Raw genomic sequence first — 25,658 nt, forward strand, 5'->3', positions numbered from 1 at the left:
TTATTACAAAACATCCCATCTAAAACCAAAACAAGACTCAGGAACTGAGACTTAGAATTGGAAAGTTGGAACTGATGCATAAATTACCGACTTACCAGCAATTCAATTTAATCCTTAAAATATGCAACTCATTTAAAGCAATTGTTATTTTTCTTCCTAAATATGATTTGATTCTGGAAACACGATTTCAGAACTTTTAGCCAGTGCCGAGTACTCATTACAGAAACTGGTACAAAGTGAAAAATTATATTTATTAGGGCTGGACAACTGATGAAGATTCTCGAAATCGCATTATGGCCAAGTGCAATATCCAGATCGCAGGAGCTGCTTTTCTTTTGATACAGTCAAGTAAAACACTTCGCTCCTCGCCCCTTTTACAGCCCATGATTTTCTAGAATTTTTCTGTAATAAAACAGAAGAGATAAGTTATAAAATCAGCTCTTCCTCTCCAGCTTCAGCTGATCATTAATGTTGCGTCCCAGATAGTTTCTGCTTTAAAACATTTTGAGACCACGTCTCTTGAATAATTGTCTGAGCTGGATTTGGATTCTGTAAAAATGTGTCGTAACAGACCGTAAATGAAGCTTTGCGGTGCTTTTGTCTAAATATGTTATGTCTCAGACACTGTGTAGCTATTGAAGATTCTGACTGAGGGTCCACACAGAAAAGCTATAAGGACGGCCCGTTGGCCTTTCTGTGCTCCTTCCTACAACATTTAGTTTCATCGACTGGTTTACCAGGAAGCAAGCTGCATATTTGGCCTTCCCCATCTGCCGTGGAAGGGCACAATGAAGTGTTTGTGTGCCTCCGATCTGTGTCCTCTGTCCGCCCCCCCGTCCTCTTTCCTTTAAGCCACAGATGTTCCCTGTGCCATCCCACTAAAGCGCCTGCAGACAAGACTGCGTTCTGTGTTCGCCAGCAGTGAAAAGCCGCAAACGTCCAAGAGGACACCATGGGAACCGAGTGGCTGGCTTTGATAGTGCAGTCATGCAGACTTTCTGGGATGTTTGCTCCGTCCATTCATAAATGAATCTTTGTTGGGACGTGTGGGGACAGAGGCTACGGCCGGTGAATTAAAGCAGATCGCAGCGATGACTGTGCATTTGTCATCGCTGGACAATGAATGAGCACAGCGCTGAAAATAGTAAACACTGGACAGTAGCAGGGGTGAACGGCGAACAATTACCCAGGGAACTATGAGGGAGGAAATGCATGTTTATCACGTGGGAAGGAACTTTGCTTCGACACTATTTTTTTTTTGTAATTACAGGCCTCTTTCTATGGCATTAAGAAAAAAAAAAGAACATGGTGTACCTTCCTCTTTCGCTGGCCAGAGCATCGATCTCATCAAAGAAGACGATGGAGGGAGCGACGGCCCTCGCCTTCCGAAACACCTGCAGGCAGCGCCAGCAACAATGGAGGAGAGGAAAACAGGACAAATCTTTAAACAGGACCAGTGAATCACTCTCAGCCAGAAGTGCGCACAAACATACACAGGAAATACAGCACTCATTAATGTCATACACTGCATCTCAGGTCATCCGTTCATTATGTCAACAACTATAAATATTCAGGGCACAACAGTTTTAACTCTGCAGTTTGGTGAGGATAAAGTCACCAGGAAAGAATGTCAGCCTGCATAACTGTCCGTTAACATGAGGACAGTTTTAATAGACCATTGTAAACCATGTGATTGCGATAATCAAGTAGAGGAAGTCTAATGTACCAACCTCTCTCACGGCTCTTTCAGACTCTCCGACGTACTTGCTGAGTAACTCTGGCCCCTGAAAGAAAAGTTTGAACGGTATTTAAGTGTTCAGGTTTGGTCTATAATTTCACATACTGACAAAATGTTTATGTACAGCAAGAGGCAAATAGATAAACACAGATTGCAGAATTGATTAGCGATGTAAAGAAAGAAAAACTGAGCTATCCGATCCCTAGAGACGATGCTGGAAGTTGAGTTAAAAGCATCTGATTTTGAGCATCAGTAACGACCACCATCATCATCGGGGCTCTGGTGACTAATCGTGGTCGTGATTTGTGAAGTATCACCGGGAGGCGTCGCGTTTGAAAACGCTTTAAACTGAGAAGACCACGGAGGAACAAACCGCTGCTCCGTGGCGTCTTCTGAGGATTTTAAAAAAGAGGGACACAGTGATAACGCAGAGTGATAATGTCAAGGAGGATGTGGAGGAGGGTGTGTGTGTGGTGTAATTGCACAGTACTGCTTCAGTGTGTACTGGCTCGTGTTTGAGTGTAAACATCTGTGGTTCACCTGGCACATGAAGACATTTCCCGCCGTGTGATTGTATGATCAAAACATCCCCATGATTGCTGCCACCGCTGTCCCCACCACTGCTAGTACCACTGCCGTTACAGTGTCATTACTGCTGTTATTTCTACACTTAATTAACTAACACTACTAATACTAATACTAACTAATAACTAAAGCTGTTCTCAAAAGCAAAGTGCCACGTTTGTAACTAAAACTGAGCTCATTCACCCGGATTAATCTTTGATTAACAGCGTTTGCAGGATGGACTGAAACTTCTCAAAGTTTCGTTTCAACTCCTCATCCCCTCCCACTGTCACCCACAGGCTCCTGCAGCCTAAATACAGCTTTACTCTATTGGGACTGCAATTCATTCAGTGTTTGCAAACAGGTCACACCTTATCTTACTGGGAGAATACCACCAGCCTTACTGCTACAAACACAACGCCCACACACCCACATTTTTCACACAGTGTGGACAATAAAAAAACGGAGCTTTTCAAAAATGATGACATCTTACTGCACAGACATGATCGGGAGCCGTGTAGCAGTAAAGTTAAGTTTCTGTAGATCACTGATTTTAAATGTCCCACAGGTGCAGTCATCAATTTATGTCTATTCTGTCATACTGTGTGTGAGCATAAAAGAGGATTTACTGTTCTATTGGTTACTACAAATCATTATTTTATGTCAGTTGTCTGACAGTAGAAATGAAAAAGAAATGTGTCAATGACATAAACTGTGAGTTCAGCTGTAAAATGAGTTATGATCCCGCTGATGAAAGGGGAGGAGGAGGAAGAGATCAAGCCATTTTCCAGTTGTTCATGTCATTTCAGTGTGGACGGGAAACATTCTGAAGGCGTCGTGAAGACGCTTGCGCTGCACGTCGTCGTCATAGGTTGACTGCATTTTTCAGATTTAGCCGGCTGACCCTGACGCTTACTACTTCGACTGACTGAAGCTCCTATATCCTCTCCTTCTTTTAACTTCTTAATCTTTCCCTCCTTCTTCTCTCCCTCGCTCAGAAGCAGATAAACATCCACTCAAGCCCTCAGAAGAACTTCCTCCCCAGCAATCCACCCTTTCAACACCTCCGGGCTGACGGAGGAGACGACACTTAACTCCCAGCCCTTTTGTCTCCTGCAGTAAGTGTGGAGGTTGACTCATTAATCCCAGGTTCCTTCTCTCTGTAGCAGAGTCAAAGGTTGGACATGGTGAGTTTGAAAACCATTGACACTGTAGAGATACGAGCTGTGTGTGTGTGTGTGTGTGTGTGTGTGCGTGCGTGCGTGCGTGCGTGCGTGCGTGTGTATCCATGTGCGGATGTGAGTGTGTTTCAGTGGCTGCAGTGGGAGGAAACTGAAATTGACAAGATGATAATAGGGCTTTTTCACACAGAGGAAACAGACTGAGCTTTAAAGTATCCACATTTAAATCTGGATAACATATCTATGTCAAAGCAACCGCCGCACTGGAAAAACCTGATACTGTTATTGCAGATGCTGGAGAGTGGCTTTCAGCCGGAGGGACAGGATGTTTTTTACCCTTTTCATACAGCAGATACTCTTCCTGATGACTGCAAACCTGCTGCACGAGATCGGAGTAACAACTCTTTTTTATCACCTTTGTATCAAAACACAATACATCATTCAAAAACAATAACATCTCCAACACTAACATGAAAGTGAAAACAGTAAGAATTTCAGCTACTGTACATTTGTGAAATAAAAAGTAAGAAGCCGCTTCTAAAGGGGTTTATCTAGTAAACTGTGATTTGTTCAAAGCTAGTTCATTTTATTGTTGACCTCTGATTCTCCTCTGAAATTTAATAACACAAACACTCTAACGTCAATGTATTTATTCAAAAAATATGCTCCTTCCAACATGTGAGGAGTTTTTCTTGTTCTTTTTTCATCAGATTAAAACGGCTGCTAAGTAAATTTGCATCAACTGTAAAATTGATGTGGGATATTACAGTTGCACAGACCGAAGCTGCTGTGACAGTAAAGTCTAGACTTCAGAGAGTTACGTAGTCAGAGTTGAAGAAAATAAGTCTGTTAGCATTTCAACAAAACCTTAGCGACTTTGTCCCGATGCAAACCGCAGCCTCTTACTGCTAAAAACAACAAACAGAGCTAAATTCAAAAACAAGTATTTGCTGAAGGGTTAATGTCGTTGGTTGAGAGCTTCTGTCGAAGCTTTCTGTCTCACATGGCAACTGTTTTTTTTCTAAATATCCACTGATCAACAATTCAACAAGCTGATCAATCAATCTCCGTCAACCGGGCCCTGATGGGTGGAGGTGAGGGGCGACAGCGGGGGGGGTGGGGGGTGGGGGGTGGGGGGGCCGGAGAGGATTGGGGTGATGAATGAGAGGGGACAAACACAGGGTCGAAGGTCAGACAAAGAAGCTCTCTGCAGAGGAAGTTGGGCAGTCAGACCGCCTTCAGGTCATCAAGGAAACATCTTTCAACCCAGCCCGGTATCCTAGGAACCACGTTCCTGATGGATGAATCTAATCCAATGCCAACGTTCACGAGGCCACGCAGGAAGTAGTGAGCAATATATGCAGCAAGGCGGAAAGTGAGGGTGTGAAGGTCAGAGTGGTGGATTCTTTTTATTAACCGTAACCACAATCTGTCCATAACTTTAACCAACCTGTAGTTGTCATGGAAGCGCCGCAGGAAGCGAGAATGTGAAAACATCGGTGTTGAATGTAATCCAGAGTTTTTGCACGGTACTTACATTCTTGCTTTAACCACATGAAATCACACTTGATGTCATGTGTAGCTGGTTAACATGCTCAGATTGGTTAAGTATCATATAAGTGAGAGACCGGATCTCTTTACCATTCTGAAATGGAAAGCAATCTGTACATTTTGTCGTCTACTGTGCTTATATGAAGAGGTATGTCCAGAACCAGTTTCACTTGAATATCAAAGCAACTTTTTGGCTCCATGGTTTTTAAGTTCCAAAAAAATTGCAGTACAAATTGCACAACTACAGTACTTGACTCGAGGATGAAACTGAATCAACACATCATCAATCATCAGGCTAATGGCATCACTTCTAAAAACTTACTCAAAACATGTTGGCTATCACCAAACCTGCAATAACATTTGAGTGAGTTCTTGGATAAGCTCCATTCTCTTATTCTGGTTTTTGTTCACTGAGTCATACGCAGTGTTTTTTTTTTTTTTTTGCCAGATCATTCAACCCAGAATATGATATGAAGAGCTACACCTGTAATACATTATTTGTTCATATTTATGTATAAAGGTCGGGGAAAAACAACACCCTTTTCCTTTTTACCCTCTTTGATTCGAACTCATCCTCCACTGATCCAAAGATCCAAATAATTATTCAAAATCTTGTCGAGACAAAGAAAACAAACGATACCAGTCTGATTATTATGACTCAATGATGAAAACTCACTTTGATGGCCAGAAAGTTGAGCCCGCTTTCATTAGCCAGGGCCTTGGCTATCATGGTCTTGGAGCAGCCTGGGGGCCCATAGAGCAGGACTCCTTTAGGTGGTTGGATGCCCATGCGGGTGAAGGCCTCAGGGTGCCTCAGAGGCCACTCCACGGCCTGCTTCAGTTTCAGCTTCACCTCCTCCATCCCACCTACATCTGACCAGCGCACCTGGAGGGAGGAGATGAGGTAGAATCAGGGAACTTTTGCAGACTTATTGCAGTGCTGTGGTAAGATACATGATGCACGTGAAGATACACGATATGAAATTCCCAAATAAAGACGATCTGATCTTCATTTTTTCCAACATCTCATAAATCTTGGCAGAGTTAAATAAATACATCATAGCACTTTGGTATCTAGCATTGTATGATTTAACCTAAAGGGCTTTTTAAGGCCAATTTCACATCCACGTGTTTGACTGAAGCTGCTGAACACAAGTATGAACGACAAGTATTAACAAGAGAAGAGAAAGAAAGTAGTAACAGAACAGAAGTAGTGGGAAAACAACAAGTAGAGGTAGTCTTAGAAACTAGCAGCGGAAGAAGTAGATGAAGAAGAAACAAGACATGATGTTAGTAGTAGAAGAAGAAGCAATCCAGTATGGAATCCATTCATTAGCCGTACCGCTTATCCTTATAGGGTCGCAGTTTAAAGTCACCAGTTAACCTCACCTGCATGTCTTTGGATTGTAGGAGGAAGCCGAAATACCCGGATGCAAACTCTTGAATACAATTGCATCAGGTTCAATGGTATTAATCAATTACACAATAACACCCGATGAAACAAAATGCATAGTATATATGATACAAGTTGGTCATAATGAGTATGCGAGCTCTAATAAATGATATACTGATCCAACTCAGTCCGGTTCCCTCTGACGTATCTTACAGTTCTAATCTGTGGCAGCTTCAACACAAACATATCGCCAACAATAATTGCAACAGACCAAACAAACTCTGATTGCGCGCTGATGTCACTGATGTTCTCATGTAACCCACGCAGACGAGCTTTTCAACTTTCTGACCGCCCAGGTCAAACGCAAGTTCTTCCAGACGAGGATGACGACGACGAGGGGTCGGGGGGGGGAGTGAAATATAAAAGCATATTTGGATGGAGATGGAGGAAGTGGGGGCTCGGGTTGGATCAGGGAGACTCTGGACAGAGTGAGCAACAACAGAGGGAGTCGGCCAATAGCTGTCTGTCTGACAGATGGAAGGAGGGAGGAAAGGAAGGAGTGGGGGGGGGGAGTCCGGCAGTGAACAACCGGAGGAGATAAAGCAGATAAGGACAAACTCTCGTCCAAACCCCTCTCTCTCTCATCCTTCCTGTCTCTTTCTTCATCACCCAGCCTCTCCTCCCTCCCATCTTCACTTTTAGCTGCAATCCCTCCATACCTCTTTTCCTCATCCTCTATAACCTCTCCATCTTTCTCGCTCTCTTTGCAAGTCATCGTTATCTCTTTCTTTATCTACCTCAATACCTTCTCTTTCTCCCTGTATTCATTTTTTTATCTGCACTTCTGTCTTCCCACACTGGGCTCTATCTCTCTGATTACATTTACATGCACCCAAGAAACCAGGTTACTGGGAGAAATGAGGTTATGCAGGAAGTTGTACCATATAGTAGTCTGGTTACTGTAAAGTGTGTATACACATGTAGCAGCTCAATAATCAGATTTCTCCTCTTCCCTTCAACCTTACTTTATTTTTTAGAACCTTATTACTTAATTACTTCAAAAAGCAACTGCACCATTTTGTCTGTTTGCCGGTCCTGAGCTGAAGACAAAAACTCTGTTGGCTGGAGTTTGACAGATGTTTACCTCTGTAGCCTGCGATCTAGTCATGTGCATACGAACAGAAAAGATTCTCAGGGGAGAAATGTAGCTTGATGCCCAGATCACTGAAACCACAAAGCAGGTTTGATTTGTTGATCCATGGGATATAGATCGCCATCAAACTTGATGTTTGTTTAACTGTATAAGTTGTTTATTGAATAAAAATGTCCCGGTTCCAGATTGTGAAATGTGAGGATTTGCTGGTTTGCTTTATGATATATTATAAACTGAATGTCGTTGTCGTTTTGGACTGTTGAATGGACAGAAACAAAGCTATCTGAAGATGTCACCAAGCAGATTAAACCTCAGTCGCAGCCCAGGTTACTTACAGTGAGTGCATGTAAATGCAGTGTTCATCTACCTTCCAACTTCTCTGTTTCTTATCCGTCTTATCTCCCTTTCTTCCTTTCCTCTCTCACTATCTCTCTCTCCCTTCAATACTGCTGCTCACCTCTCTCTCTGTTCCCCTCTTTTTCACTTCTTCCTCTCTCTCTCTTTCACATGCTCACCCCCCCCTCCCTTACCCTCCCTCCGCTCTCCATCCAGAGGTAACACATCCCAGGCCACCGGCGCCGTCTCCGGGGTACGAAGCACCTAATGGAAACCTGGCGTCTGGCCACATACTGTAAATACCGAACAATTTATGGACAGCGCCGAGCGAGAGAGGGGAAAGGACAGATGGAGGGGAGGGGAGGAGAGGAAGGGAGAGAAAGAAAGAGGAGTGTTGCAGAGATGTGGAGATAGGCCGGAAGCAGGGAAGCGAACCAGAACGCTCATTTGAAGGCCCAGAGAGGAACGAAATGAAATAAAGAGAGTGAGATAAAAGCAACTGTAAAACAGGCTTGTAGACGGAGAAATGGAGGAAGCAGGTGAGCAAGAGAAGATGGGTAAAAAGATAAATCAAGACACATGGAAAAGCAAGTAGAACAAAGACAGAAGAGACGCTGTACAAAAACCCACAGAGGAAGTTAAACTGGTTTTTGGAATAATACTGGTTCCCCAGTTCGGCTGGAAGATGCAAATGAGCTGCTACAAACGTCCAGTCTGGCGCTAACAGACGTTTCTCAGGGCTGAGGCCGGCCGCTGTACTGACATCAAAATGCATAAATGTTCCATGAAATGGCATCATCACTTCCTGAATGTGATGCATCTCCTACAGCAACATCAGCCGGGACGTTACACACCGAGTGTATGAGATATCAATTATGGTGTGATGGCTTTACTGGTTGAACTTATTATTTACATCTACGAGTGCAGCACTAAGTCACCGGGGAGGATTTTATGTTTTCCAAGAAATGAGAGTTTTTTTTTCCAGGAAGTTCAAGTCTCCGCGCTTTGTTCTCACACAGACAAAAACGTACCGAGCTCGACAGTTTATTCTTGATTCTTTGGCTCTTGACCTCAAGGCCCGCTTACTCGCTTGTTCCGGAACTTTCAACCATACCGCACGGTCTTCACCGAGAGAGTCAAGCCAGCCAACATGGGCCAGAAGTCGTAAAAGTGCTTAAAATAATAGAAAGTTTGAGTACCTATAGTCTGCTGATGAAGACAGTGTGATAACAGTTGAAAGTAACTTAGTGGACCTTGAGCTGCGTCAGTGGCAATATATACATTTTATTATTAGTAATATTCAGACTGAACTCGTACTTGGATTTCCATTCACTTCCATGCGGCTGGTGCACTCAAGGACACTCGACTAGTTGGCTACTGTTGGACTTTATGTTGTAAACATGGCAGAGGACGAATCCTAAGTAAACACAGACAACAGGATGACATCAGTGTAATTTCTTTGTTTAGAACAGTTGCTGTTCAGCCTTGAACATTTCAGTCTCAGAAGCTGACGTTTCCTTGAATGCACCATCATAAACAGCCAAAAACGTCTCTACCTGCAGCTGCATTACTATAAAGTAAATAAACAGTCCAGTTTAATATAACAAATAATAAGATGTACTAAATGTCTACTATTATATACTTTAGCAAGGCTCCACGGTTTGATTTTCACAGTGAAAGAAGGACATCTGTTGAAGAACCTATAGGCTTTGGAAAATGTTCATCATTATGAAAACTCTACGTTGTCTGTAATCAACAGGCTTAGAACAACACGACAACTGATAATGTACTTCCTGGTGGGTGAAACAGGCCGTCACACGCTGTGCACCAGGTCCACACACTCCAGTGAACATTTCTATCATTTGCCTTGTCTTTATGTGGCAGACGATGCAGCAGACAAATTCCCATCATTTCATGGTATATAGTATCATATAGACGAGTAAATGGACCCTAACCCCCCCCCCCGGCGTACAATGCGCAGAATGACGTGCAATCTCACCCTGCTAACTGAACCAGATTTAGCAGTGTCGGGGATTTAAAGGCCTCCAGCCTCCGAGTTTACCGACAACATCCTCCGACCTGCCAGTCATCCGAATACAAATCAATCACTTCTTTCCACCAAGGAACCAGATGTGCAATACAACTCTGTGAGGTCTCATCTAACCCCCCCCCCCACCCCCTTTTCTTGCATTTTTTTTGTTCAAGTCTCCGCAGACTTAATAGGAGTCATTGTAAGACACAACAAAACAAAGCATCATTAATTGAAAGGTGCTTTTTTGTCGCGAATGAAGCGCCTGTGGAATTAGAAGGCAATGTTTTGACTCACACTTCACTGTGCCGTGTCCCCCCCCCCCCCCCCCTTCTTCTTCTTCTTCCCTCCCTTCCTTTTTTGTACGAGACCCAGTTATTATCTTTTACTGTTGTTTTCTGAACTTTACAAGGGGCCTCTCAGGCTCTGGCCCTTTGATGGGGTTGAGAGGAGGGTGTGGGGGACTTCTCAGACAAAAAAAAAAAAAAGAAACTCAAGGGAGACGAGGAGTAGGTTTAAAAGGAGGAATAAATGGGCTTGTTATACAGCTGCCAAATGATAATATTAAAGCCAGACTGCACGGCGGAAGATGATCATTTAAAAGAAGTAATGCTGGTTAAACAAGAAAGATGTCAAAAAGAGGAAGAATGTCTTGTCACAAAACAAACAAAGGATTAAGAATGAACTCTGAATTTATTTACATGTAAATAAAACGTAAATCGAGAGGCGTAATCTGTAAAACTCAAATCTCTAGATACGTGATCTGAGAACGTTTCCGAGGAACTCGAGGCGTATATTCATCCGGCACCACTGGAAGTTTCTTATATAAAATGGATTAGAAACAAATGTTTGCACTCATGTGGATATAATCAAGTCCGGGGCTCTGCGGCTGGCCTTTCAGCTGAGCTGTGCTAGGGGGATAAAAAAAAAAAAAAAAATTCCAAACTCAAACTCACTCCTCTCTCTTGTTTCCAGGAACCGGCCACAAGGACTGAACGTCTCTGGGTGAGCTCAGTGCAGAGTGTTGCAGAGAGGAGAGAGGAGAGGGGAGGTGGGGCAGGCGAGGTGGGTGGGGGTGAGGGGATAGGAAGGACGTTTCTTCTTCTTCTTCTTCTTCTCCTTTTTCTCTTTTTTTTGGTTGCTGGCAGGAACCGTCAGCGACCCGATCTGCTTTCAATTACCGGTGGAGGATGATGTTAGCCCTCTTCCTGTCCGTTATGTCTTGCACATGCAAACTCCAAAACATCCTGGAGTCTCACCACTGTCCCCTCATCCCTCCCTCCCTCCTCCTCCTCCTCCCCCCACCTCCCTCGCTCCCTCTGTCTCCCTCCGTTCGCTGAGAGCAGAGTGATTCATCTTCATTGCAGCGGAGGGTAAAATGGCCACGGGGTCATTTCCACTCTTCCTCAGCCTGACCCCTGATCGTTTAAGCGCTGGCGATTCAGTGGTCAGTGCTCTAAAGAGTGGTTAAGAGATTTTCTGAACGTGCATTAAAAGGGGGGGGGGGAGGCCACGGCTGCTGTTGATGAGCTTTTAGTTTTTCTAGTGGTGATAAGTGTTTTGGGGTTATAAATTTGTTTTGTGCTTTAAATGAAGCAGAGACTGCGTGATGTAAACCAGCCTCCTTCCTCCCGGGGCGCGTTGCAAGGTTGAATGCAGCTGAGACACAACTAATGCTGATTACAAACACAGGATCCAATAGGGATCGTGTCATTAAAGATGATGCTATGAACTCAGCAGGCATGCGAGGGGAAGGTCTCTACAGTCCATGTGTCTCTTAATGATTTTCTTTTTTTCCCCTGGCATAATTTTTTTCCTGAGTAGTCTATGACATGTAACTCTGAGCTCCAGTTGAAACGGAACCAAATGTTCTTTCTGTTTTGTTTTTTTTTTTCTCTTTTGATATCTTTTTTTTCCTGTTTTTCTACAGCTGGGGACCACGTCTAAACTGCAGCCCACTTACCCTCCCAGGACATCCTTGTATCGGTCACTTGTGGACCCGAATGCTGCTGCGTGAGTCCTCAAACAAAAAAAAACTCTTACGTAACACAAATAAATCTTGATTTCTTTACATGGTCTCCCCATTAAGTTTGGACGTTTATTAGCTATTGCAGCTTTATATCACCAGTAGGTCTCTGAGGTTCTTCGGATCAGGGCTTGTACCTCGGCTCCAGCCTCACAACTTAAAAGTCAGCCTGTGTTTTTTGGCTCTTAAACCTTGGAACTCAACTCTCTTCAGACTTAAGATCTGCATATTTTATTCTATACTTTTTCTACACTTTTCTTATTTTCATTTCTTGTGTTTTTTTTGGGGTTTTTTTTTGCCTGTAATTGTCTAATCTGTTGTCACGCTCTAATGTTTAGTCTGGACCCCAGGAAGAGTAGCTAATGTTCTGCATCAGCTAATGGGGATCCTAATGAAATCATAATGAATCCTAAATCATAATCTTTTATTGTGATCCTCTTAATGATGTCTCCTCTAGAGAGGTGCTAATAAACTTTTCTTACTTGTTTACTTACTCCTTTTGACCAGCTGCATTTCTTTAACTCCTCTTGGCTGACTTAATAAAAAACACAGACAAACTTTGGCAAGATTGAGGAACTCTATCTGTCATTTTCTGGGCCTGGAAAGCATCAATTTTCCAATTTTATGTCTTTTCTTTTGCTCCTTGAACACTAACTGCAGACAGCCCTTCATTCACATTTACGGCCTGTTTCCACTGCAGGAACCATTTCAGGAACTCAGGGAACCTTACCAGCATTTCAACCAGAGGAACCGGGACTAAATGTAGTTATTCTTACATAGTCTCTGGTGCCAAAAAAAGTCCCTGCCCTGGGGGTAGTACTGCATGATGGCCCTGGAGCTACTGGGGCAGAGTTTGCAGTGCGTAACGCCGCTGATTGTTCAAACAAAAAACTTGCATGCTACTACTTGTGTACAGCTCCATTCGTGTAATAAGGAAGCACCAAAGTTCCAACAATGTTAAAACAAGGAAAAGGCATTTTGTAATGTTTACTGAGTTTAAAACAAAGTCATGTTTCTGGCTTTCTGGCTCGTCTAAGAACTGAAGAGTTTGCAGTACCTTGGGAACATCGATAGCAACCTCCCTCATGGCGCTGGGCTTCACAACAGACGTGGCCCACTGGAGGTCCTGCAGAGTGACGGTCACTGTCCCCATCAGCTGCTGGTCTGACGGTTGGTGGGAACCTCCCAGTGCTCGCCTTAGTGCATGCAAACCTGTAGAGAGAGGGTTTATATAAGTTAGGTCTCTCAGTGGATCAGAAGAAGAAAAAATTAACAAAGTTATGGCGTACAAAGAAATAAATATATATCAATGAACCATCGTGACACAGGATGGAACAAAAGTTTAAAAAATGAGTTACACTCCAAAAAAAAAAAAGAAAAAAAGATAACAATACCACGGTTTAAAGAGATGGAAAGAAGTCATCAGTCTTAACCAAGATTTATAAAAAATTAAATAAAAAAAAAACAGCTTTCAGTTGTCCCACAAAAGAGAATCAGGCTCAGACGCTACAACAGAAAAGGTGAATCATATAGAAAACAAAAGACTGTGAGTTGAGCCATAAAAAGGGATATAAAAGTGGTGTTTGTTTGCCTAAAGAAGCAGTGCTAGTGTCATTGTGGCTTGAGGGTTTTCATTCCAAACCCACATGCACTCAGTCCAACTTTGTACTCAAAACATTCAGGCTTGTACACGCTGCGATGATACACGCCTAGCGAATGCAAATCTCAAAATGAACGCTAATTCCCCTTTTGACGGTGAAAATAATTGGGCCTGCATTATTTTGGAGAAAGGAGAGTAGGCCGAAGGGAAGGGAAGTGTAATTGAAGCGCTTAGGGTTTGAATACCTTCAGCTCCAGAGACTCCTGCATTTGGACCAAAAGAAGACAGCAAAACAAACATTGACGTGTCAATATCAAGAATGAGCCTTTGTTGAGCCTTGCAAAAAAAAAAAAAAGCCTGCACTGCAGATTGATCTGAAGGAGACAGTCTGGGCACAGACGGCGCTGCAATATGCTGAGGTGATGACTGAGTGCAGACATATGGTGCAACACACACTTCTCGAGCAGAAGGCACAGAAAAATATTTTTATTTATTCACAGGAAAGGTTGTCAAACACGCATGCTCTTCCTGCGTCACGCTAATGAGAGTTACAAAGTGTGAGGACTGACAGCTGGAGCATCTCTAAGCCTTGGATGGATAATAATCTCTGAATCATCAGTACAAAAGATGAGCAACTGCATTAGAAAGTCAAACATACGAGGCTGTGTGCGTTAAAACGTATGGAAAAGAATAATCTACTGAATTTAAAATCTTAGCATGTGCATCATTTAAAGATTGGAGCTGAAGATTACACTTTGTGTGGAAGAAGGTTTTTGAAAATCCCATTGGGAAAGTGGTCTCAGACTTTATGACCCCATTGCATGACCTTGTAACATCCAATAATAGTCAATAATTTGCATCTCATATAGGTGGCAGTCAAAGACAAACAGCCTGCTAATAATAATATTTTCTAACAGCAGCACTTCCATTCAACCATAAAGGAAGCAGGCCATTTCTAAGTGAGAGAATGATTACATCCACATTCAGATTCAATCTTAAAACAAACTTAAATTAAAATTAATAGTTAAAAAAAATAAAAACCACCCAGCACATAAAATATACACACCATTCAGTAAATGCCTGCATCACCACAGCAATTGGAAAACTGTGTTGGCTCCCCTTTAAAAAAAAAATGGCCCACGGTTGAACCTAATTGCTGACCACTGCTTGTTTCTGAGAAACAGCAGTAAAATACTTAGAATTGGCGGCCAGGGAGGAAGTTCATTGAGATTTGTATTTTTATGAAGCCAAATCAGTGAAATCTGGACATGCTGATCATAATGCAAATCTGTAAATGTTACTCACAGAATCAGTCAAGTGCACAGGGGAATGTTTTTGTGTGTTTTTCTGTTTGTAATTTCCTCCACTTTACATTACTCAATAAGGTCCGCAGGTAGGTCTGGTTGCAATATTGCCTGCAATCATCACTAAATAGGCTGGGAAGAATGAGTGAGAAAGGGAGAAAAGAGAAAAGTGGAGCTACGACAACGCAGAAAACGCCATGTGTACATCAGCTTGCATCCAGCTGTGCAGATTTAACCCCTGCAGGTGGGGAGACAGGTCCTCTCTGAGTGAATTACATGCTAAATGTGGGCAATGATTAGTAGTTGCAAAACCAGCCCACAACCACGTTTCCAAGCCCGGAGTTGGGTAACAGTACATTAGACACACAACCATTCCCGACGCACATGTGCACACACCGCACAGACGCACACACATAAACTATTGGCTTCCTCTTCTGAGCTTAAGGGGGCGGGGATGTCGGGCGGGAGTTGGGGTGGCGAGGGCTGGAGGGGAACGGACGTGGTCCAGGGCTGGGGGCCAGGGAGCAGACGAGAGGGGATTTACGATCAGACAAGACTGCATCCTGTTTATATTTTCCAGGACCCGTCCGACTAGGCAAGGGACAGACAGACAGACAGACAGAGAGGAAAAGGAGAGGAGGAGAAGGAGAAACACAATTAATGCTAGCAGGTTCGCTTTCTGTGAGCACGCCAAAGCTGAGGTCAATGTGTTCCCCAGGCCCGGCTCTCCGGTGTATGATGTCTTTCTTTCGCTCTTTCACTCTCTATCCCCCGTCCACCCACCCTCCTTCTCACTCTCGATCCCCCAGAGGTCAAAACATCCCATCGTTCCACCTGGCTGCCGCTTCAGCTCTTCATCTGCGTTAATGCTTCAGACCGGAGCTGCTTAGGCTGCACAAAAACATCTGGTCCGAGTGGAAGGGACGAGGCAAGACAGGACAGGATGTGGAAGGAAGCTGGGGCGAGGAGGGAGATGAGGAGCACCAGCCACAACGCCATCTGCACTAACCCCAAACCATCAGCTGCCTGCCCTGCGAAGGTGGAGGCCGCAACCTCCTTCACTGCTGAGAATACGATGGAAGAGGGAGGAGAACCGGAGAAACTGCTGTGTTTAGATCTTGTTTTAAAAGATAAAAGACGCTTTGTACAGCTGAGGAAGCTCTCCAAGAGTAGATTGTTTGATTAAAAAGGGTAAAAAACCTAAAACCACTTGCTCAAAAATACATGCAACCCAGTAAGAAAGAGGTTCTGCCTGCATATGTACTGTAGGTCTTCTGCAAGGTTGAGATCTGATACTTATACAGCTAATTCAAGTAAAGCCTTTGCATTTTTTGCTTTTTCCATTATAATTTGGGACCGTAAGATGATACCTTATCCCAGTAAGCATACACAGACAGCTAGTTTAAAAGGGCCGGTCAGTAGTAAGGCTGAAAAACGCAGCTGACAAATGTTTAATAAATGTTTCACCAAGAATCATCTGAATCTGTCTGGAGTGGATCTAGCTCTTTGCCAGCAGTAATGAAAAGCCTTGCAGAGCAACAGCCTGACCAGAGGGGAAACGGGGGGTTCATAAGCCGCAGAACTCTTGAGTCCAGCCTGGACACCCGGAGGGCAGCGGAAACTTGATTCAACGATGTGACTTTAACATTTTGCCTAAGGGATTCTCTCTCTCCTGACTGCTCTTGGCTGACTCCGAGCACACATTTGGTTTAGTTATGAAAACATCCGATGGGAAGGGAGGAGGAAAAAAAAAAAAAAAAAAAAAAAAGAGGCAACACAACACAATTTAATCTGAACCTTATGTGGACTCATTTTCCTCTTTCTTTCTCTCTTTTTTTGCAATCCGTCTTTCCAGAATGCTTCGAATTCACCAGAGATCTACAGGGAATTGAGGGCCCCCTAAATGTACAAGAATGCACATTTGCAAAACATCACACTAGTATCCAAACTAGGTATGGAACAAGAGGAAGAACTCATTTCACAGAGCTGAAGCTGACCGGGCAGAAGGGAGGAGATCGGTTATTTGTGGTTTCTCCAACAGGGATGGTCTTAATTATGTGGGTCCACAGCCGACCTCCCCCCAAATCAAGGCCTTCTCTTCAGGGGTCACATCCGCTGACCCTCACACCAAACTGCCTCCTCCTACTAAAGAATCAAACCCTCGAAATACAAAACATTATAACTCAAAGATACTTCAACTTACGATGACAGCACAAGTCACTTTAAGACATGAATCCTCATATTCTTTGACGCAGCCAACATTGAGTTTCAACGAGCATCAAGAGATCCATGAATCAGCTTCTATCGGTGACCAGGGTTGTCTGCGATCACTGGAAAATGACTTATGTCCCACATTAGAGTATGATCAATGGTTCTACACCAGAAATCCGAACACCCGTAATTCCCACGGAAGCAATGGGCCACTGATATTCCTTGGTAACGTAGTCAATCCTTCTGATACACTCTCAACTCAACACACTAGTAGGAACATCAGTACAGTGCGGCAGTACGATACACCAGCCCTGCCACAAAGACTACGGAGGCCCTGTACCCATCTCTAGGATCGGGACAAGGGCCGATCCCCATATTGTTTGATGGATTTGTATTGGCAAAGGGTGTGGCAGCTCATAAACTCATAAACACCCAATTGGGACCAACCAAACCCTCCAACCACAACAGATCTACAGTAAGGCCCGGATGATAAATCAGCCTGACATGTACAGTATCAGCCCATGTTATTATCACAGATATTCTGGTATCAGCATCTGTGTCGGCAGATAAGTAAAAACGAAGACAGTACAGAAATGCCTAAGATATGTTTACGGTAGTTTACTATCTTTGAAGACGACAAATCGATTATGACTTCTTCGCTGTCGCATCACAAAGTTACGGAATTTCCACAGACAATTTCTGAATACGTTCTGTGTGTGTTTCTCTGTGGACTGAGCGCTTTGATGCTTTCACAGTATTAATATAGAAGCTAGACCTGCTTTATAATCAAAAAAGACATGGAAATCTCACTTTATACAATATGGGATCTTTAACTTCCAGTGATGAGGTGAAAAAAATGAGGTAGGAAGTCGGGGGGTTAAATTCCAGTAGAAGACTTCAAAAGGTAAAACTCACAGAGCTCCACTGTCAAGACACAGCAGCTCATCACACACAGAAACCAGGAAGTTGTGTCAAAAGAAGTCCATCAGCACCTTTCACATTTCAACAGGGAAGAATCAGGGCTGTGTTTTGCGTTATGTCGCGTTGCGCGGCGCTGCATCAAACTCCCGTGAGCTCGAGCTGCAGCTCTCCAGCGGCGCTGTCCTCAGATGAATTGCGAAATACTTTGGGCATTACACCATTACAAAACCACAGGAACGTTTTCATTACTCGCCGGGGCTTCCGGAACACTCTTTGCACCTGTATTTACAATACCCAACATCTGTTCCCGGAGCTGAAACACCGCAATAATATGTGCTCTTAAAGTGCGCACACACAAACACACAGGGATGACAAAGACAAATACACGTGCTCACACACACTCAAAAACATGCGGAAAATGTGTGCAGGCATACATACACACACACATATGGTAAATGCTAAAGAACACACACACACACACACACAGACACAAAGTCACACACAGCTGTCACTGGGTAAAGGTAAGTGCCGGGGTTAAGGAGTACAAGCAGCACATTTCCGGATTTTATAAACAGAGGCCTCAAATAAACTTCACATGCTGATCCGACTGATATTTATGTGACCCGTCCTGAAATTCCTGAAGTGTCTTTAAAAGGACAGATGAGTTGGGTAAAGCACTTTATAAGGAAAGGCAAGGCTGTAAACATCAGCGAGCATTTAGCAGTGTTTGGCCCATTTAGTCTTGCACAGTACAATTTATGTCAAACACACAAAACACAGCTCATTTTTGCCGCCGTTTTTCCCCCTCGTTTCTACACAGCGGAGGAACCTCTAGTACTTGTTTCCTGCGTCTGTCGGCCAGGAAGATCAATGGGTTTGGGTTAAAAACACTCAAGCACCGACTATTTAGGTTTGGGGGATTTTCGCTAAGCGTGTTAGCCAAATCACTTTGCACATTTTACCAAGTAAATCATTTAGGCCGTTTAGTCTAAGTTGGAGAAGTGGATGCTAAATATCGAGCCTGATCTTTTTGAATAACAGGCTAACCAAAAAGCTTTCAGCGGACGCAGTGCAGAGTTGTGTGTTTATTATTCTACATAATCAATTTTACTGGCTCTTTTTGTTCCAGTGGGCTTCCCCTGTTTAGAGAGGCTTGTAAACAGTGTGTCCGGATGTGGCACAAACCAAACACGCACGCACCCGTGTACAAACTCGAACAAACATGTGCACTCACACACACAATTTACACTGTTTAGACTGTGGAAATGAGTCATCTGCTAGCACCAGGATCAGTTGAACGCCAACAGGACGACAGAGAGACGCCCCGGAGTCCGTTAGGCTCCACATGATAGCCTCCAATAGCCACACAAAAACACCTAGAGGGATAAAATATGTCGAGCCGTTTTGTACAATCTGTGCTGAGCTGGGAGCAGGGTCAACGCAACGTTTGGCGAAATCAGCGCCTGTGTGGTTGTATCGGAGGAAATCTTTTCAGGGATCTTGTGCAAATATATAAATACAACATTTGAATCAGCACATCACCAAGTTTGCCCATTTCATTTCTTCTTCTACACTTCCAAATAAGAGTACACAAAATAGATTCACAGGTTCTGCAACAGCCAGCTGTGGCTTTGTCTTTCTACAATGTTTTAAACTGATCCTACTCTGCAAATTCCAACATAATTTTGACCACAAAAAGGAAACATTGTCAACTTAACGTTGTCCGCTACTTTAGAGGCCTTGGTGAGGTAAAATTATCTAGTGTTTCATAAGAAAAATGCTTCATTAGTGGAAAATCAGAAAGAATCATTTGTGTAGCAGCAACATTTTTCCTTCTGTCTTATCCTTTTAATCATCCCAATGCCGATCAGATTTATGTTGGGACCTCCTGATGGGTCCCGGCCCCCAGGCAGGGAACCACTGGAACCACTGATCCAACACAGATCTCTTGTTTCAAGCTACTACTTTTTATTTAGTTCATTTTATTTATGTTTCTTTCTGATTAAATTACTGTATTTTGTACTGGGACTTCCTTGTTTGTAGACAGTTTGGTTTATTGTACAGATAAGTTGATTGGAAAAAGTCTTATAAAGATATGAAGGGCATGAAGTCTGTGTGGTTTTTATAAAAACAAAAAGCCAAAATGTTGGGTCTTTCCTTTCTTATGCCAATTATGCCGAGTCTTTTACAGCCTCTATTCAACATCAAATATTAAATATTTAGTTTTATATTTTCCTTTTTTTATACAGAATTCTAACTCACACATGGAGCCACGATGCTGCAGTTCTGCACATAATAATCAATAAAACATGGGCCTTCTACAATGGCTCTATCCATGTCAGCCTATGTAGTAAGTGTTCGTGCTGAAACACGTCTGACATGAAGCCCAGGCAGAATGACGTGACGGGGAGCTACATCAGATACAACAGGAACGCTGCTGCTGCTGGCGTGCAGGCTGCGACTAACACAGTCCAGTAGATTGTCTTAGTGTGTACATAAATCTGTCAACCTGCAAGAAACAATGACGAAAGCCATGTTCAGACACACTGACTGAGACAGAAGACGGTGAGTGGATGCGGAGGAGTGAGTTTGATTGAAAGTCAGTATCCACAACTGCAAACTGTTGAGGGTTGTTTGTCTCCTAAACTTGTGAAATCCTGACGCAAAAGTTAGAAAGATTCAAATAGAAAAAAACAAAATCCCTATGTCGTTAAATTTAAAAGAAAAATTTAAAAGAAACCACTGGAGTTGCATCAGTTCAGTAACCAGCTTTGATCTATTGTTACGTTGCTGTTAAAATTCAGATCAGTATCTAAACTGCAGTGAGTCTATCCACACTCCCTGCTGACAATACATTCACCGCTAGCAGCCCAGCTTGGCTGTTTACCTCCTCAGCAATATAACATTTGCCCACTAGAGGTCACCATTTAGGGTTACTGCAGTTCAGACCTTTCCTCCTGCAGCAGAGAACAGTGAAGAAGCAACAAGGGAAGGTAATTATGTACTTTAACTTTTGAGATACTTCAAATAAATAATTAATCATAAAGTTATGAGCCTTTATTTTGAATGCAAGACAATGAGACGAATCTGAATGATTCGAGAATTGAATGAAGAGCGTGAATCACAAGCTGCCACATCCTCAGCCACCAGATTTGTTTTAGTTTTAGAGTGGAGCTTAATAATAATAATAATAATAAATACATATAAAAAACAGTACTGAAGTTATAACAGAAGAAGATGCTGAAAAGGAGGGTTCACCCACGTCCCATTCACGGCTGGTAAAAGGCGTTTAAAAAGCCCATAGCTGAAGGAATAAAAAGCCTCAAATACCTGTTAGTGCCACCTGCAGGGAGGTAAAACCTCTGCACTGATGGAAGCAAAATAAACTGAACGCGCAGAGGGTGCTGGGACTCCAGTGCATAGACCTAACCAGTTCCGCATTTCTCTGACTTGCACGTCAAGGGCATATCTTCAGAGGCTCAGAGAATCTGGCCCAAGAAGAACTGAAAATTTTTTATTGTTTTAAACTGACGTCAGGGTTTTCTGTCAGTTTCTACCATATTTCTTAAAGATATATTGCAAGAAAAGCTGCATGAGTACAGAGTGGGTGTGTTTCTATCTAAAAGAGTCGGGCAAACATGATGGTGCATTCTTAATAATGAGACGCATTCCTGTTTTTTCTCTCCAGGTTTAAAAATCCTTCCTTTCATTAAGGGATCACGGTGTTCAACCTGGATTCCCTCGGTCAGTGCATATGATGTAAAGCACAGATTTTCTTAATAATTTGGGTGCTCAGCGGAGGCTTAAAAGGGATTTGAGGTGACCTCGATGAAACAGACTTTAATAGATCGGGTATGAGTGCGCTCTTGCATTACATTACATTTCGAAACTGGCCGATCCGTGATCAACTGTAATTAAAGTGCTGATTATATAACACATCTGTCGTCAAGAAGTTGTTTCGGGGCTCGGTACAACCCGGACTGGACAAACAAAAACTTCCCTAATGACATCAAGATTTCCATCCATTCTTTTGCGTGCACACAAACAGGCTCAAGAAGAGAAGAAATGCACACACAGAAAACAGCCACTTGGCCTTGTCATCCCTCCCTCTGCCCTTCTCCAGAGATGAAGAATTGATTTAAATAGTCTCTGATCTATAAGCAGGTTGGTATTGTACTAAAGGCAGGATGTGAAACTCCCACCGCAATGTGCTTTCGTGTATGTGCTGCTTCGTGCGTATGCGTGCATGCTTCTCTGCAGCTGTGCAAGGTGGGGATCTAGTGCGTGACCTTAGTGTGTCGCAGCCGTCGCAATACAGTCCCCCCCCCCCCCCCTGTTTTCTTTTTGTTTTTTTTTTCAGGAAGCGGTGCGTCGGAGCGTACGCTCCCGCAGCAGCTCATTGTTACCTGAGCAGCAGAAGGAAACAACTGCAGTTCCTACTCGATGTGTTTTTGTGCCTTTTTCGGCTTTTGTTCCTTTCAATGAAAGCAAAGGAGGAAAAAACACACATCAACTTGTGGGCACATGTGTTTGTTGTGTGGCTGCATGTGTCTGTTTGTGTGGTGGTGGTGGTGGTGGTGGTGGGGGGGCTGGTGAGGGTGGATCCTTTACCCATAATCAAACTCTCTCACACACACACTCACACACACACAGTCAGTAACACATTGTCCCACACTTCTATTTACATCTATTCATCTTTGTTTTACACCTTCTATCAACAAAAGGATCAAATGATTCTGTGCACGTGAAACGGTGCTTGTAATGTTATAATTATCACCCGACTCTGCAGATCTACAGAGCATTTCCAAGACTTTCCGCTCACTGTTTTGTTTTTAATGTTGTGTTTCACTCTCACTGCTCTCAGAGTGCTAAAAAAAAACCCCCGCTGTGCACCACCTGCTCAGCACCAAACAGCAGACACGGTTAGCGACTAGCTGGTGAGAAGACACGAGCCCGCGACGCCGACTGTCTCAATTCCAGCTGTGAAAGTGCAACATGTTTAAAATCTTAATCAAACTGACTCTTTTTTTCAAGCGATTACAGGCATTTGTTTATTAATCATACTACTCCAATTTCTTGCCAATTATTGTGTTACATTAGAGTAAACCAAACTACACTATGGCTACAGTTTCCCATCATACGAGCCGAGTTTACAGTGCTGTGCTGTGTGTTGAATTAGCATTTGAAAAAAGAAAAGGCAGAAAAAAAAAAAAGAAAAAAATCAGTTGGAATGATAATTTATTTGCGTTTGCATTTTGCATTTTATTTTCACAGAAAAAAAAAATCTAAAAATGATGATGATGTGATTCGTGCGAGGGCTTGTAACAAACAATCACGTGTCTTTGTGTCTGGAGAATATGACTTGCAGGCCGGGGGCATCTCTGTAGCACCACAGTGTTTTTATTCATGGTCTGTAATGAAACATTTAACCTTCATCAAAAATGTGATCTGGATGTTGCAGTCGGTCATATTTTGATTTCAACACTACTTTAATTAACTGTTGTAAAGAGTTTTGGATTGGATTTTTAGCTAGATAATCACAGTATTGCTGGTAACCATTACTGCTCTGTGGTATATGTATTGGAAATTAAAGTCTATAGTTGCTAAAAGTTGCATATTTACATAAACATTATGAGGTTTGTTGCCTAAATCTTTGTTTAGCCAACTCCTCTCAAGCCACAGCTACAGTTGTGGGAAAGAGAAGTTTCATTACATATCAGAATATTCACTTTCTTTTACATCGCTCCTGACCTGTTGTTCAGACGTCTCGTCATCTTGATCGGTGAGAGATATTTGTCATTTGTTATATATGAATGAGGGATATAGCTGGTTTAATGGCTAGGCTAAAATAAAGAGGTTAATGTTAGACTGCTAGCTGAAATGTGAGATAGATATGTGAGACCGACGTGCCATGTGGATGCCAGTAGATTTGACACACACTTCCTGAGCCTTTATAGCTGTATTTGTATTCTATTTCACTTCAGTTTGCATTTTATTTGCACTTTATTTCACGCTTGAAAGAGCCTACAGACAGAAGTAAAGACAGAACAAAGCCTTGAATGAATTCTGAATCTGTTGGTTCTCCTGTGGTGTTCTTGCGAGAGCCTGTGTTTGTCTAGTGATTTGGGTTTGGAGATTTTTGGGGGAAGCGAGCAAACGAGTCCAACGGGGTTGGGGAGGTTGTTGTCTCCCTGCGGGGCGTGAGGAGGTTTCTCAGAAAACACTGCCAGTCACGTCTGGCCCTCTGCGGACAGTAAATCACGCTCTTCGCCGGATTGCTTCCGCACAGCAGCCCCAGCTCCCTCCTCAGCTGGAAATGCAATACGCCACGTACCCCAGGCGCCGGGACCACCCAGGAGGCACATGGGGTCACACACACACACACACACACAGAAAAACAAATGTGCACGTGCTCGTTCGATCACACACACACACCCACACACACCCACAATCAAGCACATGTAGATACACACATATATAAGCCAATATGTTAGTCCTCGGGATGTGAGGTGGATTGGTTTGTGGCGGTAGGGGTGAGGGGGCAGAGGAATTTCACAACAAGTGGTGGTTTCACTGGTTTCTCTCACTGGGATCTGAATACCACAGAAACTCCCAACTTCCTCTTTGGCACATATCAAAGGATGTTTGACCCTCTGTGTTCAGAGGGGCTGCAGACTCGGCAGACTCCAAGAAAACATCGAAAAATAATTGTTAGAAACTAATTTAGGAAGAAATAAAGCACTAGGAATTGTGGTTTGGGCGACGTCCTAAAGGCAGAGGTGGGGGTCGAGAGACAGAGAGGGAAAATAATATGAGGGCTAAAATCCTAATGCTCAATAACAAACTGCTATTCGTATGCCATTTGTTTGTTGGTTGAATGCCTGAGCCCGTGAGGCAAACCGAAATACTAAAAAAAATGGTGAGTCAACATTTTTCGGCGAGTTGCCATGTGCAACTTTATTTTCCCAAATGATGCTGGTTTCGGGAAGAGCAGAGAGGCAGTGGATGTAAAGAGCAGCAGTGATGTTTCACAACTGCTCTGTGGAGCTGTGGAAGTTTTTTCTTAGTTTCGGTTCACAGCCTATAGCCGAGCGTCTAGTGACAGTATTTGTCACAGGGATTAAATCATTACTAAAGATGTAAGATGTATTTAGGGAACTTGTTACCGTTCCTTCAGCGGGCACTCAGAAGGAAGATCCGTGTAACTAACTGAATATCTATGATAATCCACGTCCCTTTTCTTGTCTCATTGTATGTGATGGAGCCCAGAGGAGAAGGAAAATGAAGGAGAAGATTGTCGAAAAACACTGCGAACCATATTAAAACCCAGACCACACGGCACCCACCCTCACCAATCCAAAACATTTTGGGTATCATCAGCTTCCTACAACTCGGAGACATGTTTTTCTTTTTAAAAAATCCCGAAAGCCTTTTGACAGTAGGACAGTGTTGACTCGCCTGCTTCTTTGCAAACAGCTGCGAGGTCTGCTCCTACGTATCCATGAGCGGCATCCGCCAGCTGCGTCAGCTCCTCGCCGGTGGCGCTGCACGGCACCGAACTCAGCTGCTTCTGCAAAATGTCTGCACGCTCCGCTGCACCAGGAACTCCCACCTGCCAAAAATGGAAAACAGCAGAACAGAATGTTTTATT

General features: G+C 43.3%; 1 protein-coding gene across 1 annotated transcript in view; it reads right to left on the minus strand.

Moving 5' to 3' along the window:
* Positions 1-25,658, minus strand: part of spata5 (spermatogenesis associated 5) — a 110,112-nt gene that overhangs the window by 77,499 nt on the left and 6,955 nt on the right. Inside the window, exons 10-14 of the mRNA XM_022759867.1 lie at positions 25,466-25,619; positions 13,029-13,183; positions 5,711-5,920; positions 1,731-1,784; positions 1,315-1,394 (exon numbers count right to left, since the gene is read on the minus strand). Of these exons, the coding sequence (XP_022615588.1) occupies positions 1,315-1,394; positions 1,731-1,784; positions 5,711-5,920; positions 13,029-13,183; positions 25,466-25,619 (653 nt within the window). The remainder of the gene's footprint in view (positions 1-1,314; positions 1,395-1,730; positions 1,785-5,710; positions 5,921-13,028; positions 13,184-25,465; positions 25,620-25,658) is intronic.

This window comes from Seriola dumerili, unplaced genomic scaffold (genome assembly GCF_002260705.1).
Source record: "Seriola dumerili isolate Sdu_G_001 unplaced genomic scaffold, Sdu_1.0 BDQW01000331.1, whole genome shotgun sequence".
NCBI lineage: Eukaryota > Metazoa > Chordata > Actinopteri > Carangiformes > Carangidae > Seriola > Seriola dumerili.